Source organism: Ahaetulla prasina, chromosome 7 (assembly GCF_028640845.1).
Source record: "Ahaetulla prasina isolate Xishuangbanna chromosome 7, ASM2864084v1, whole genome shotgun sequence".
NCBI lineage: Eukaryota > Metazoa > Chordata > Lepidosauria > Squamata > Colubridae > Ahaetulla > Ahaetulla prasina.
The window spans coordinates 99,563,294-99,579,695 of record NC_080545.1 but is presented as its reverse complement, the minus strand read 5'-3'; the positions used below and the strand labels follow the sequence as shown (position 1 = coordinate 99,579,695).

The 16,402-nt window shown below is 44.7% G+C and overlaps 1 protein-coding gene across 3 annotated transcripts in view; it reads left to right on the top strand.

Moving 5' to 3' along the window:
* LOC131201862 (F-box DNA helicase 1-like) overlaps positions 1-16,402 on the top strand; it is a 38,347-nt gene that overhangs the window by 11,943 nt on the left and 10,002 nt on the right. For 2 of the 3 annotated variants that reach the window (XM_058190176.1, XM_058190175.1), the window contains exons 7-17: positions 143-247; positions 2,315-2,403; positions 5,784-5,952; positions 6,895-7,075; positions 7,571-7,658; positions 8,829-8,915; positions 10,650-10,786; positions 11,674-11,770; positions 11,855-11,970; positions 12,234-12,321; positions 15,105-15,311. In XM_058190176.1, the coding sequence (XP_058046159.1) occupies positions 143-247; positions 2,315-2,403; positions 5,784-5,952; positions 6,895-7,075; positions 7,571-7,658; positions 8,829-8,915; positions 10,650-10,786; positions 11,674-11,770; positions 11,855-11,970; positions 12,234-12,321; positions 15,105-15,311 (1,364 nt within the window). Of the gene's footprint in view, positions 1-142; positions 248-2,314; positions 2,404-5,783; positions 5,953-6,894; positions 7,076-7,570; positions 7,659-8,828; positions 8,916-10,649; positions 10,787-11,673; positions 11,771-11,854; positions 11,971-12,233; positions 12,322-15,104; positions 15,312-15,495; positions 15,732-16,402 lie in introns of those variants that run through there. The other variant, XM_058190177.1, reaches the window with a different exon arrangement.

Below are 16,402 nucleotides of genomic sequence, written 5' to 3'. Positions count from 1 at the left end.
AAACAGAAATCTGCCGAGCTGTGTTGATTCCCTCCTCTGAATTATTTTTCCTGGGTTTTATACAATTTTATACAGTTTTATACAATTTAAGAGTTTACTTTGAGGTTCATTTTAATTTTTCCCCATTTCTGTATCCTCCTAGGTTTCACTACAATGTTTTTTATTGCTTGCATCACTTGGAGAAATCACCCGACAACATGCCTGCCATAAATGATCTTGAATTATCCAGCAGTAATGGAGATCTTGGGTACGTCTGTTAAGATTCTGTGTTTGTTTAGTGACCAAAGTTACGACGACATTGAAAAAAGTGACTCATGACTGCTCTTCACACTTATGACCAATTGCAGCCTCCCCGTGACCATGTGATCACAATTGGGACACTTAGCAACTGACTCGTATTTATGACGGTCGCCGTTTCCCCGGGGTCACGTGATCCCTTTTGGCGACCTTCTGACAAGCCGAGTGAAGGGGGGAGCCAGATTCACTTAACAACCGGGTCACTAACTTAACAACTGCGGTGATTCATTTAGCAACGGTGGCAGGAAAGGTGGGGAAATGGGGGCAAAACCCGCTTAACAACTGCTAACAACAGAAATGTTGGGCGCAATTGTAGTCATAAGTCGAGGACTACTTGTTTGAACAATGGGATTTTACAGAATGTTTGCAAACGTGTGCAGGTAGTCCTCAACTTACATCCGCAATTGAGCCTAAAATTACTTGTTGCTAAGGGAAACATTTGTTAGGTGAATTTTGCTCCATTTTACGACTTTTCTTGCCACCGTTGTTAAGTGAATCACTGCAGCTGTTAAGTGAGTAACCCGGTTGTTAAATGAATCTGGCTTCCCCCGTGACTTTGTTTTTCAGAAGGTCGCAAAAGGAGATCACGGGACACCCCCCCCCCCAGGACGCTGCAACCGTCATAAATATGAACCAGTTGGCCAAGCATCCAAATTTTGATGACGGATGCTGCAACGGTCGTAAGTGTGAAACACAGTCATGAGTCACCGTTGTCAGTGCTGTTCTAACTTTGAGCGGTCACTAAATGAACTGTTGTGAGGCGAGGACTCTTGCATAGCTTTTCCAAGGAGAACTGGAGAACAGTTTAGCCCAATGTGTCTCAACCTTGACAAGCGTAAGCCGTGTGGACTTCAACTCCCAGAATTTCCCAGCCAGCAAATGCAAATGCTAGTTGGGGAATTCTGGGAGTTGAAGTCCATACATCTTAAAGATGCCAGGATTGAGAAACCTTGAATTAGACCCTGTTTGCTTTGATGGCTGAGGGACTCTGGGAGTTGAAGTCCGCAAGTCTTAAAGGGACCAAGGATGGAGACCCCTGTTCTAGACTCCCAGGAGGGAGGGGCCGCTGGCTGAGGGACTCTGGGAGTTGAAGTCCACAAGTCTTAAAGGGACCAAGGTTGGAGACCCCTGTTCTAGACTCCCAGGAGGGAGGGGCTGCTGGCTGAGGGACTCTGGGAGTTGAAGTCCACAAGTCTTAAAGGGACCAAGGTTGGAGACCCCTGTTCTAGACTCCCAGGAGGGAGGGGCTGCTGGCTGAGGGACTCTGGGAGTTGAAGTCCACAAGTCTTAAAGGGACCAAGGTTGGAGATCCCTGTTCTAGACTCCCAGGAGGGAGGGGCTGCTGGCTGAGGAACTCTGGGAGTTGAAGTCCACAAGTCTTAAAGGGACCAAGGTTGGAGATCCCTGTTCTAGACTCCCAGGAGGGAGGGGCTGCTGGCTGAGGGACTCTGGGAGTTGAAGTCCACAAGCCTTAAAGGGACCAAGGTTGGAGACCCCTGTTCTAGACTCCCAGGAGGGAGGGGCTGCTGGCTGAGGGACTCTGGGAGTTGAAGTCCACAAGTCTTAAAGGGACCAAGATTGGAGATCCCTGTTCTAGACTCCCAGGAGGGAGGGGCTGCTGGCTGAGGGACTCTGGGAGTTGAAGTCCACAAGTCTTAAAGGGACCAAGATTGGAGATCCCTGTTCTAGACTCCCAGGAGGAGCAGCTGGCTGAGGGACTCTGGGAGTTGAAGTCCACAAGTCTTAAAGGGACCAAGGTTGGAGACCCCTGTTCTAGACTCCCAGGAGGGAGGGGCTGCTGGCTGAGGGACTCTGGGAGTTGAAGTCCACAAGTCTTAAAGGGACCAAGGTTGGAGACCCCTGTTCTAGACTCCCAGGAGGGAGGGGCTGCTGGCTGAGGGACTCTGGGAGTTGAAGTCCACAAGCCTTAAAGGGACCAAGGTTGGAGACCCCTGGTATAGACCACATCATTACTTATGTTAACCTTTTACTATCTTCTGGTTCTGTTCACCAACAGCTCTGTTTTACGACCTACTAGTGAACAACAACAGATCTTAAACCATGAGCTTAAACCACGAGAGCGGGTAATAATTGAAGGTTTCGCAGGTAAGGCAGCCCGAGCCCAGAAGATTCTTGATTCCCGCTGTAGGTGCAAACTCACTAATCATTGCATATTTCTTGAGCTGCTGTAACCTTGTCCAGATCTTCATTTCACTGGCTAAAGATTCTCTCTGTGGCTGATGCATGCTGCGATGGTTCTTCTCCACTGTTATGGAGATTGTAGCGTTGCTGATAGAAGAGAATATTTGTAGCTCAGGGTTGAACTGTGGAGGGTCCTGGGTGCTCTCTGAGCTGGGTGGTTTTCTTGAAGACGTCTCGTGACCCAACGAGGGAACATCATCACTGTTTAGTAGCCTTTTAGCACAAACCTTCTAGCACTGATGATATAATCTAGTTGGGTCATGAAACATCTGCAAGTTCAGAGAGCACCAAGGACCTCACTTTCCTCCTCCTCCTCCTCCTCCTCCTCCTCCTTGCAAACCACCCTCCCTTCCAGCACTGATGATGTTACCTAGTTGGGTCATGAAACGTCTTCAAGAAAAACACCAAGCTCAGAGAGCACCAAGGACCCCATGGTCGTCGTCGTCGTCGTCCTCCTCCTCCTCCTCCTCCTCCTTGCAAACCACCCTCCCTTCTAGCACTGATGATGTTACCTAGTTGGGTCATGAAACGTCTTCAAGAAAACCACCAAGCTCAGAGAGCTCTAAGGATCCCACAGTCGTCGTCCTCCTCCTCCTCCTCCTCCTCCCCCCACTCCTCCTCCTCCTCCTCCTCCTCTTCCTCCCCGCTCCGCCGCAAACGCGACTCCCTTCTAGCAGTGATGAAGTTACCTAGTCTGGTAATGAGATGTCTGCAAGGGAAGCAGCCAAGCTCAGAGAGCTCTAAGGATCCTACAGTCTTCCTCCTCCTCCTCCTCCTCTTCCTCTTCCTCCCCCCACTCCTCCTCCTCCTCCTCCTCCCTGCAAACCCCCCTCCCTTTTAATAGTGATGATGTTACCTAGTTGGGTCATGAAATGTCTTCAATAAAACAACCAAGCCACAATTTTTCCTTTTGGGAATTATAACGGATTGTACAGGGATTGAGACTAAATTGATTCTGAACTTAATAACAGCAGCAAGACTGTTGATTGGACAATACTGGAAGAAAGAAGAGATACCTACAATAGAAGAATGGATATTGAAAGTTATTAATTTGGCTGAGATGGCTAAAATCTCAGCGTTTTTAAAAGACAATACGCAGGAAAGATATTTAATTGAATGGAAAAAATGGATTGATTATCTACAAAACAGATATCGGATTAAGAAATATCAGATTGCCTTTGAATAATTAGAAAGTTATTTTATGTAATGGGGAGGGGGTTGGGAGACGAAAAGCTTTGGATGTGGTTATTTGGATTGGAAGGGAAAATTTTATTCTATGTTTGGTTTATGTATAACTATACCTTGTGATTGACCTGGGAAGCCGGGTGGGGAGGAGGGGTGTTTTGTTTTGTTTTGGGAGGGGGAAAAAGGGGGGAAAAATGTTTTTGTTTTTTTAAAACTCTTTCAATAAAAAAAAAAAAAAAGAAAACCACCAAGCTCAGAGAGCACCAAGGACCCCATGGTTGTCGTCGTCGTCCTCCTCCTCCTCCTCCTCCTCCTCCTCCTCCCCCTCTCCCTCTCCTCCTCCTCCCTTCAAACCTCCCTTCCTTCTAGCACTGATGATGTTACCTAGTTGGGTCATGAAACGTCTGCAAGAAAACCAACCAAGCTCAGGAAGCAGCAAAGACCTCACAGTCCTCCTCCTCCTCCTCCTCTTCCTCCTCCTCCTCCTCCTTCTCCTCACCACAAACCTCCCTCCCTTTTAGGACTGATGATGTTACCTAGTTGGGTCATGAAATGTCTGCAAGAAAACAAGCAAGCTCAGAGAGCATCAAGGACCCCACAGTCCTCCTCCTCCTCCTCCTCCTCCTCCTCCTCCTCCTCCTCCTCCTCCTCCTCCTCCTCCTCGCAAACCCCATTCCCTTCTAGCACTGATGATGTTACCTAGTTGGGTCATGAATTGAATGCAAAAAGACAACCAAACTTAAAGCGCATCAAGAACCCAAACATTCAACCCTGAGCTACGAATATTTTCTTCATTTACTCTCTCTCTCTCTCTCTCTCTCTCTCTCTCTCTCTCTCACACACACACACACACACACACACACACACACACACACACACACACAAACACACACACACACTTATGCACATCCTTCTCCACTAGGCTAGCACTCCTTTGAACCCACAAAATCCTTGCTTTGTAAACTGACGGCTACTAACATACAGGTACAACAGTTCACTTAGTGACCATTCAAACGGCACTGAAAAAAGTGACTGATGAGCATTTTTTCACACTTAAGGCGGTTGCAGCATCCCCGTGGTCATATGATCAAAATTCTGATGCTTGGAAACTGACTCACATTTATGACGGTTGCATTGTCCTGGGGTTCCACGATCCCCTTTACCAACCATTTGATAAGCAAAATCAGTTGGAAAAGCCAGATTCAATTAACAACTGGATTACTAATTGTAACAACTCCAGCGATTCACTTAACAACTGTGGCAAGACAGGTTGTAAAATGGAGCAAAAAGCACTTTAACAAATGTTTCACTTAGCAACGAAAGGTTTTGGTCGTATCTGTATTGTTGATTTTGAAGCACCTGAGGGTAGAACAAGAAGCAACGGGTGGAAACTAATCAAGGAGAGAAACAACTTAGAGCTAAGGAGAAATTTCCTGACAGTTAGAACAATTAATCAGTGGAACGACTTGCCTGCAGAAGTTGTGAATGCTCCAACACTGGAAATTTTTAAGAAAATGTTGGATAGCCATTTGTCTGAGATGGTGTAGGGTTTCCTGCCTGGGCAGGGGGTTGGACTAGAAGGCCTCCAAGGTCCCTTCCAACTCTGTTATTGTATTGTATTGTATTGTATTGTATTCTATTCCTATTCTATTCTATTCTAAGTCTGATAGCCGTTGATGAGATTTCTGACATTTTTTTCTTCTTTGTTTTTTTAATGACTTGGTTCCTTTGCATCTGAAGGGATCTATTAGACAAGATTCCTGGATTTTATCCACCTTGCTTAATTTCATCTTTACACATAGAAGCTTCAGCCTATAAAATCCTGGGAATTTTTTCTGTCACCCTGGCTGTCTGGAAGGAACCAGGCCAGGGGGAAAAAAGCAACAACAACCCAGAAGGACTTAATTTTTATTTATTTATTTATTTTGTCAGACACAACAGTATATGTAAGTATAAGCCTGAAATAACCATACGAGTTGGATACAATCAAAGGGAACATTAGGACAAGGACGGTAGGCACGCTGGTGCTCTTATGCACGCCCCTTATTATTAAATTTAAATTTAAATTTAAAATTTAATGTTGTTAATTTTTCACGCAGGCACCGGCAAAACATCCACGCTGATCCAGTATGCCAGGAAGTGGTCCGAGCTGAACTTCTTATACTTGGTATTCAACAAGACCATGGCACAAAAGGCGTTGCAGGTTTTCCCTGCCAACGTCACCTGTAAAACCATCCACTCCTTAGCTTATGCCAAAGTCGGCCGAGAGTAAGTGACTGCATCCTATTTAATGAATCTGCCCTGTTTTGTTTTGTTTTTTTAAAAAAACAGCAATAAGATTTGGTATAAAATAATGTGGGGGGGAGAGAGATAAACCCACTAAAAATAATAGCGATAAAACCAAAGAGATGGTAAGATCCCAACAAACCAGAAACGAAGCAATAATTTATTATTTTGAAATGGTTTCTTAGAACAGGGGTCTCTAACCTTGGTCCCTTTAAGACTTATGGACTTCGACTCCCAGAGTTCCTCAGTCAGCTTTGCTGGCTGAGGAACTCTGGGAGTTGAAGTCCACAAATCTTAAAGTTGCCAAGGTTGGAGTCCCCTGGTCTATTCAACAGAGCAAATAGGCAGCAAGAGGCTGACTCTGTAAACTGCTTAGAGCAGGCTGTAAAAGAATAGAATAGAATAGAATAGAATAGAATTTTATTGGCCAAGTGTGATTGGACACACAAGGAATTTGTCTTGGTGCATATGCTCTCAGTGTACATAAAAGAAAAGATACGTTCATCAAGGTACAACATTTACAACACAATTGATGGTCAATATATCAATATAAATCATAAGGATTTCCAGCAACAAGTTATAGTCATACAGTCATAAGTGGAAAGAGATGGGTGATGGGAACTATGAGAAGATTAATAGTAGTGCAGATTCAGTAAATAGTCTGACAGTGTTGAGGGAATTATTTGTTTAGCCCTGTGAAGCGGTATATAAGTCTGAGGGCTATTGCTATTTAAAACGCCAGAGAATTCCTGCCATGCAGAAGAAGAAGAAAAATCAGCCATCAACAGGCACATTGAGGGAAACAACAACTACATACCACTGAAAACAGACAATCAAAAAGCCAAAAAGGAAACAGAGAGACCAAAAGGCTTCCTTGCCAGTAATCAACATTCAAATAAGCTTCCCTCTTTTGTTCTGCTGTAGGTACGAGAATAAATTTATTCCGGACTTACTGACCGACGAGGTAAGAAGTGTCCTCTCCAATCCTGAGACCAGTGCCACGAAAGTCGTTCAGACCCTCAAAGCCTTTTTCGCTTCAGCAGATGACGCCATCACTGTGGAGCACACCGGCTATGGAGAAAATGTGGAGGAATGCAAAAAGCAAGTGAGTACTGGTTCTTAGGACCTGTGGCAGGTAGTCCTCGACTTACAACAGTTCACTTAGTGACCGTTCAACGTTACAACGGCACTGAAAAAAGCGACCTAGGACCGTTTTTCACAATTGCGACCGTTGCCGCATTCCCTATGGTCACGTGATCTAAATTCAAGACGCTTGGCAACTGATCCGTATTTATGACGGTCCTGAGGTTATGCAACACCCCTTTTGTGACCTTCTGACAAACGAAACCAATGGGCAAGCCAGATTCACTTAACAACCGTGTGATTCACTTAACAACTGCAGTGATTCACTTAACAACTGTACCGAGAATGGTTGTAAAATGTAACAACTGTATTGCTTAGCAATTGTGGTTGTAAGTCGAGGACTAGCTAGAGATCCAGACCTTCCTTCTCCTTCAAGATCTCTGGGCAACCTAGATGAGAAAACTCTGGATCTGATATTTCCACCTACAAGATCTTCTTACCGGCTTTTGCTTTCTAGATCATTGTTGAAGAAGCGAAACAAATATGGACCAAGATGAAAGCGCCGGGCCCAACCACGGAAATGGCACACAGAATGACGCACGACGGTAAGTGGAACATGGGAGGGAAGGTTGGTAGCATTTAGCTCTGCTGAAGAAACAGGAAGAAAAAAAAAAGAATTAAAGGGTTGATTTTCTTCATGGAGGGAAATTCTAGTCCTACCCTAGGCATAAAGCCAGCTGGATGACTTTGAATCAGTCACCAGGAGAAGGTGAGTTCTAGTTCCATCTTAACTTGAAAGCTGGCTGGAGGACTTTGGGCCAATCACCCAGAGTCAGTGAGTTCTAGTCCCGCCTTAGGTATGAAAGCCGGCTAGGTGACTTTGGGCCAGTCGCTAGGAGACAGTGAGTTCTAGTTCCACCTTAACATGAAAGCTGGCTGGGTGACTTTGGGCCAATCACCAGGAGACGGTGAGTTCTAGTCCTGCCTTGGCCACTTTAAGACTCATAGAATAGAATAGAATTTTTATTGGCCAAGTGTGATTAGACACACAAGGAATTTGTCTTGGTGCATATGCTCTCAGTGTACATAAAAGAAAAGATACCTTCATCAAGGTACAATATTTACAACACAATTGATGGTCAATATATCAATATAAATCATAAGGATTGCCAGCAACAAGTTACAGTCAAACAGTCATAAGTGGAAAGAGATTGGTGATGGGAACTATGAAACGATTAATAGTAGTGCAGATTCAGTAAATAGTCTGACAGTGTTGAGGAATTATTTGTTTAGCAGAGTGATGGCCTTCGGGAAAAAACTGTCCTTGTGTCTAGTTGTTCTGGTGTGCAGTGCTCTATAGCGTCGTTTTGAGGGTAGGAGTTGAAACAGTTTATGTCCAGGATGCGAGGGATCTGCAAATATTTTCACGGTCCCCTTCTTGATTCGTGCAGTATACAGGTCCTCAATGGAAGGCAGGTTGGTAGCAATTATTTTTTCTGCAGTTCTAATTATCCTCTGAAGTCTGTGTTTTTCTTGTTGGGTTGCAGAACCGAACAGAAGACTCATGGACTTCAATTCCCAGAATTCCCCACCCAGCATGTCGGGAGTTGGAAGTCCACACATCTTAAAAGTGGCCAAGGTTGAGGAACCCTGTATGAAAAGGAAATTATAGTGCTTCCTTTTTAAAATAATCGTGGCAGGAGCTCAAGAACACAAAATCATACAGTGTTGTTTGATTGTACACTGATTTTAAGCATCGTTCTTGTGCCTTTTAGGTTACTTGAAACTTTGGCAACTCCGGAAGCCGTCTCTTTCCAAATACGACGCCATCTTGGTGGATCAGGCCGAAGACTGCACCCCCGGTGAGTGAGGTGTGGATTCCGGGTTCAAGTACAGATAATCCTCGACTTCTCAACAGTTCGCTTAGTGACCGTATGAAGTTACGCCAGCACTGAAAAAAGCGACATGACAGTTTTTCGCACAACTCCGTTGCAGCATCCGCATGATCAAAATTCGGATGCTTGGCAACTGACTTGTACTTAAGACGGTTGCAGTGTCTTGGGGGTCACATGATCCCCTTTTGCGACCTACTGACAAACAAAGTGAAAGGAGAAGCCAGCAACCGGGTGACTAACTTAACAACTGCACCTCACTTGTGGGGTGCCGCAGGGGTCGATCCTTTCGCCCCTTCTGTTCAACATCTATATGAAGCCGCTGGGTGAGATCATCAGTGGCTTCGGTGTGAGGTACCAGCTGTACGCTGATGACACCCAGCTGTACTTTTCCACACCGGGCCACCCCAATGAAGCTATCGAAGTGCTGTCCCGGTGTTTGGAAGCCGTACGGGTCTGGATGGGGAGAAACAGGCTCAAGCTCAATCCCTCCAAGACTGAGTGGCTGTGGATGCCGGCATCCCGGTACAGTCAGCTGAGTCCTCGGCTGACTGTTGGGGGCGAGTCATTGGCCCCGATGGAGAGGGTGCGCAATCTGGGCGTTCTCCTGGATGAACGGCTGTCTTTTGAAGACCATTTGACGGCCGTCTCCAGGAGAGCTTTCCACCAGGTTCGCCTGGTGCGCCAGTTGCGCCCCTTTCTAGACCGGGATGCCTTATGCACGGTCACTCACGCCCTCGTGACGTCTCGCCTGGATTACTGCAATGCTCTCTACATGGGGCTCCCCTTGAGGGGCATCCGGAGGCTCCAGTTGGTCCAGAACGCGGCTGCGCGGGTGATAGAGGGAGCCCCTTGGGGCTCCCGTGTTACACCTATCCTGCGCAGACTGCACTGGCTACCTGTGGCCTTCCGGGTGCGCTTCAAGGTGTTGGTGACAATCTTTAAAGCGCTCCATGGCATAGGGCCGGGCTATTTACGGGACCGCCTACTGCTACCAAATACCTCTCACCGACCGTGCGCTCCCACAGAGGGACTCCTCAGGGTGCCGTCAGCTAGGCAGTGCCGTCTGGCGACACCCAGGGGAAGGGCCTTCTCTGTGGGGCTCCCACCCTCTGGAACGAACTCCCCCCAGGACTTCGTCAACTTCCGGACCTCCGAACCTTTCGTCGCGAGCTTAAAACGCACTTATTCATCTGCGCGGGACTGGATTAGATTTTAAAGTTATTGGTTTTAAGGTTTTTTTTATTATTTATATTGTTTTTTAAATTCGGCAATAGAATAAGTTTTTAATTGCTGTTTTTTAATTTGTATTTATATGTATTTTAACTGCCTGTGAACCGCCCTGAGTCCTTAGGGAGATAGGGCGGTATATAAATTTGAAAAATAAATAAATAAATAAATAAATAAATAAATAAATTCACTTAACAACAGTGGCAAGAAAAGTCATAAAGTGGAGCAAAACTAACTTAACGGTCTTGGAATAGAAGGGTGCGATTTCCTCTAGATCTCTTTCCTGTTTTCGAAATTCCAGTTCCCATCATTTCTGGTAAAGATTAAAAGGTTAAAATCCCCGGCTCGTTAAAAATTAAAATCCATGGCTCATGAAAGCCACTATCTCATTTTGAGGGTCTTGTTCCTATGAGAATGTTGGTCTCCTTTCCACATCGAACTTCTAAAGATCTTTTTTTTTCCCCCTTTCTCTAGCTATGATGAATGTTGTCCTCTCACAACAATGTGCTGTGATCTTGGCAGGAGATCTGCACCAACAGATCTACACCTTCCGAGGTTCTGACAACACAGCTTTTGATGTGCCCCACAGCCACGTCTTTTACCTGACGCAGGTAAGCCGAGGCAGGAGGACAGGCGAGCTGAGATGTTTGACTGGGAGTTGTGGGTTAGCTGTAGATCGAAGAGCTGGAAGATTCCGTTCTTAGTGATTCAGGAATCTCATTGTGATCTTCTCTGGTTCCAATGGAAAACAATCTCATGATGTTGTGTCTTCGGCTCCCGAGCTGGGCCTCCTGGCAGAGAGTGACTCAGAGAGTGAGGGGGAAGAGCCGACAGGGCTTCCCTCTGCAGGACCTTCCTTTCTGGCTCCGCTCCAGGTCCCAGAGGCAGGCCAGGTGGAGGAGATGACGAGGCCTCTTTCTCCCGCACCTTCCCCCACCCCCAGGCAACGCCTCAAGACCCAGCTGCTGACAATCAGTCCTGGTTAAATCCCAGGCATCGCAGAAAGGAGAGGCGGGAACAACAAAAGAAGGGATGGGGCAGGCCTAGAGAGTGCTGAGTCACGGAGCCACACCCCACAGGGTATAAAAGCAGGAGGAGCTGCTCTATAGCTTCTTGTGATGGACAAAAACTGACTCTTGGAAACTGTGGTTGCAATATTTCGAGACTAAGAATTTGGCTTCTGGATTTCTGTTTATTTCTGAACTCTTGGTTGCTCCAGCAACGACCAGCAGCTACGCTGGAGATAAGAGAACTTGGCAGGCAATCGCAGGTTCGTTGCCAGAACTGATATCTGTCGTAGGAATAAATTGCTGGCAAATATAGTCAGCTCGCGTGTCTTTTGGGTTGTGGTTGAGGGGGACAGAACACATGATTCCAATTGGAGATGATCCACAATTCAGTTCTGGTTGGGTTAATCAGTTCACTTGTCCCCTGCAAAACAAAATTGTAAAATTGGATTAGTGATGCTGCATTTTCCTTTCCCCTCTTGCTTCCGCAGAGTTTTCGGTTTGGCTACGAAATAGCTTACGTTGGTGCAATCCTTCTGGATGTTTCCCAAAAAGTCCGGAAAGTCCTGGTGGGAAACAACAAGGGCAGTGAGTGTTTTTAGTCAGTTGTCTTTTAATTGCTCCAGGTAAGTCTTGCTAAGTGGGGGTGACAGGTTGCTCTGATTTTGACAGGTGATGCCAGCGTGGATGGGAAGGTGGCTTGTTTATCCTGGACCAACAAAAGTATCTTTGAGAAAGCTGTGAGCATTACAAGTGGAGACTTACCTGCTAAGATACACTTCCTGGGGGTGAGTGTGAGAAGGTCCAGGAAGGGTGCAGTAGGGATTCCTCCCTTCCTCCCTCTTTTCCTTCCTTTCTGGAAGCCCCTCAGATATTGGAAGACTTCTATGTTGAGGCATGTGTTGCCAAACCAGTGAATTTGGCAGATGCACTTTGCTGTATGGAGGGCATTAAGGAGCCCCAAAGTACAGACAGATAATTATCACTATGCATCGGACTGCAACCCCTATCTCTTAGTGTTGTACTTGATATTGTTGTCTTTTTTCATTAGGGTATTAAAGCTGTTGGCCTGGATATAATTGAAGATCTTTGGAAGGTCCTGGATCCTGACTGTGACTTCTCTCAAATGGATTTTTTATGTAATAATAATAATAATAATAATAATAATAATAATAATAATAATAATAATAATAATAATAATAATAATAATAATAATAATAATAATATTATTTTAATTTTTATACCGCCCTTCTCCCGAAGGACTCAGGGCGGTTAACAGCCAGCTAAAATACAATATGACATACAATAAAACCAATTTAAAAAACTTATTCAATGTGGCCCAATTAAAATTATAATGATAAAAGACATGATATAAAACCCCGTTTAAAAATCCAATTTAAAACCCATGTTATGCCAGTCCTGCTCGGAAGAAAAGATATGTCTTCAGCTTGCGGCGAAAGGCCCGGAGGTCAGGAAGTTGACGGAGTCCAGGAGGAAGCTCATTCCAGAGGGTAGGTGCCCCCACAGAGAAGGCCCTTCCCCTGGGGGGTCGCCAGCCGACATTGTTTGGCTGACAGCACCCTGAGGAGACCCTCTCTATGAGAGCGCACCGGTTGGTGGGAGGCATATAGTAACAGAAGGCGGTCCCGTAAATATCCGGGTCCTATGCCATGGACATGTAGGTGTCCAAGCTGTAAGAAATGCGTGGTCATATGTTGTGAAGTCATAAAATGGGTCAGTTATGTGGCCAACCTGATTTTACGATCCTTTTGACAGGGGGCATTAAGCGATATCTCTGGTTAAGTGAACTAACGGTTCGCTGTGGGCCAGGCTTTGATCAAAATACGGAAGGAAGTGCGGCTTTTCAGCAAAAATGTGACTGGAAAGGGCCGTAAAGGCTACCACATTGCAGGGGACACCATAAGAACAATCTTCCTTGCCACGGTCGTTAAGTGAATCAGCGCAGTGGTTCAGTTAGCCACACGGTCCTTAAGTGAATCTGGCTTCCGCATTGACTTGGCTTGCCACAAGGTCACCAAAGGAGGTCACATGATCCCGGGACACTGCGAGCGTCATAACTATGAATCGGTTGCCAAGATCAAAATTCAGGTGCTTGGCCACTGGCATGTATTGATGTTAAATCAATAATTTAAATAATAATTCAAACATGTTAGAATCTTAGGGGATTTCCTTCCCTCAAGCCATCCGTCAACAACATAAAAAAACCCTGACATCAATATCAAGTTGCCTGATTTGTATATTGACTTAATCCTGGTTTGTTGACTAAGCTACAACTGCCATCATGCTAAACTGTAAACCAGAGGCCTTGAAACTTGGCAGCTTTAAGAAGTGGCTTAGGACCGTTTTTCACACTTATAACCATTGCAGCATCCTCCCGGTCACGTGATTAAAATTATCTTTTATTTTATGTTCACTGAGAGCAGATGCACCAAGACAAATTCCTTGTGTGTCCAATCACACTTGGCCAATAAAAAATTCTATTCTATTCTATTCTATTCTAAAAAGTCATTGAAGCCCCTTGGAGGTTGGAAGGAGGGCAGAAATAAACTTCCAAGGGGCCTCAATGACTCCCTAAAAGAATGCAAATGACCAGCTGTCTGCAAGGAATATAAACCCTTCCATCCTCCACCATCCAGTCAGAGTTGAAGAAGCTTCTGGGATGAGAAGCGAAACGTCTTCAAAGAAAACAGAGAAAGTCCAGTTGCCTCTTGAAACACAAACTCTCTTGTTTGGCTTTCCTAGTGAAATTCGAGGTGAAGGATCCCTTCATCAAGAGGTGGGTTTACATATTACATAATAACAGAGTTGGAAGGGACCTTGGAGGTCTTCTAGTCCAACCCCCTACCCAGGCAGGAAACCCTACACCATTTCAGACAAACAGCTATCCGACATTTTCTTAAAAATTTCCAGTGTTGGAGCATTTACAACTTCTGCAGGCAAGTCCTTCCACTTATTAATTGTTCTAACTGTCAGGAAATTTCTCCTTAGTTCTAAGTTGCTTCTCTCCTTGATCAGTTTCCACCCATTGCTTCTTGTCCTGCCTTCAGGTACTTTGGAGAACAGCTTGACTCCCTCTTCTTTGTGGCAACCCCTGAGATACTAGAACACTGCTATCATGTCTCCCCTAGTCCTTCTTTTCATTATTTATTTATTTATTTATTTATTTATTTTTCATATTTTTATACTGCCCTATCTCCCTAGGGACTCAGGGCGGTTTACAGGCAGATAAAAATACATATAAATACAAAATAAAACAACAATTAAAAAACTTATTCCAAATAGCCAAATAATTAAAAATAACTGTGTACATATTAAAACCCCTTAAAACCAATTTAAATTTAAAATTTAAAATCTAAAATCTAGTCCAGTCCCGCGCAGATAAATAGATGAGTTTTAAGCTCGCGGTGAAAGGTTTGGAGGTCCGGAAGTTGACGAAGTCCTGGGGGAAGCTCATTCCAAAGGGTGGAACTAAGGCTTAAACTAGACATACCCAGTTCCTGCAACCGTTCTTCATATGTTTTAGTCTCCAGTCTCCTATTCATCTTTGCTGTTCTTCTCTGCGCTCTTTCTAGAGTCTCAGCATCTTTTTTACATCGTGGAGACCAAAACTGGATGCAATATTCCAAGTGTGGCCTTACCAAGGCATTATAAAGTGGCACTAACACTTCACGTGATCTTGATTCTATCCCTCTGTTTATGCAGCCCAGAACTGTGTTGGCTTTTTTAGCAGCTGCTGCACACGGCTGGCTCATATCTAAATGGTTGTCCACTAGGACTCCAAAATCCCTCTCACAGTTACTACTATTGAGCAAAGTACCACCTACACAGTACCTGTGGATTTTGGTTTTTTGGCCTAAATGTAGAACCTTACTTTTTTCACTGTTGAATTTCATTTTGTTAGATAGCATCCAATGTTCAAGTCTGTCAAGATCCTTGAGCCTATCTTCTGGAGTTGAGGAGGGCTTGGCCAGCATCAAGGACTATGCTGAAAAAGCGGAAGACAAACAACTGGAAATAAAAATTGGAATTGTGGAGAAATACCGGGAACGTATTCCGGAGCTGGTAAAAAGGATACGCAAGTGCCATGTATCGAATCCTGAAAATGCAGGTAACTATCACTTGCAAACAACCAGATCCACACACATAGCATTCAAACTTCCCTACTTTATCGTTGCCTATAATACAGGAAATCCTCGACTTAAAACAGTTCATTTACGGACTGTTCGAGTCACAACGGCTCTGAGAAAAGTGGCTTACGACTGTTGTTTTTTTACACTTTATAATCATTGCAGCATCCCCAGGGGTCACATGATTTACATTCAGATAATTGACAACTGACTCATGTTTATGACGGCTGAAGTGTCGCACCGATCCCCTTTTGCGACCTGACAATCAAAGTCAATGGGAAGCCAGATTCGCCTAACTAACTGAATAACTAACTGGATAACTGCAAGTGTTTCACTTAACAACGGTGACAAGGAAGGCTGTAAAATGGTCATAAAATTGGGGCAAACCTCACCTAACAGCTATTCTGCTCAGCAATGGAAATTTTAGGCTCAGGTGCGGTCGTAAGTCGAGGAATACCTGTATAGGAATCTTTCCAGTCTGCTAAGATTAGATAAGACTCGGAGACATTTGTGTTTACATTGGAAGTCTAGGCCAGGGGTCTGCAAACGTGGCTCTTTTAAGACTTGTGGACTTCAACTCCCAAAGCTGGCTGAGGAACTCTGGGAGTTGAAGTCCACAAGTCTTAAAAGAGCCACGTTTGCAGACCCCTGGTCTAGGCTAATTCCTCGTTTGAGCCTCCACCAGACTGGTTGCTTTCTAATATTAAAGCAAGGTGAAAGTGGGATTCAAATAGAATCTTTGGAGGGAAAAAAAACGTATGAGCTCAACTGATAATGTTCCCTAGTTGGGTCATAAAATGTCTGCAAGAAAACAGCCAAGCCCAAAGATCACCTAGGATCTATTTATTTATTTATCAAATTTTTATACCGCCCTTCTCCCGAAGGACTCAGGGCGGTGTACAGCCAGAGATAAAACACAGAATATGTACAATTAAAACCAAATTAAAAAATAGCAAATTACAAAAAAAGGCTGATAATCAAAATTTAAATTTAAATTTTTTTAAAAAAAATCTTAGGATCAGGGGTGAAATGCTACTGGTTTGGGCGAACCAGTGTGTGGTTCAGTGAACCG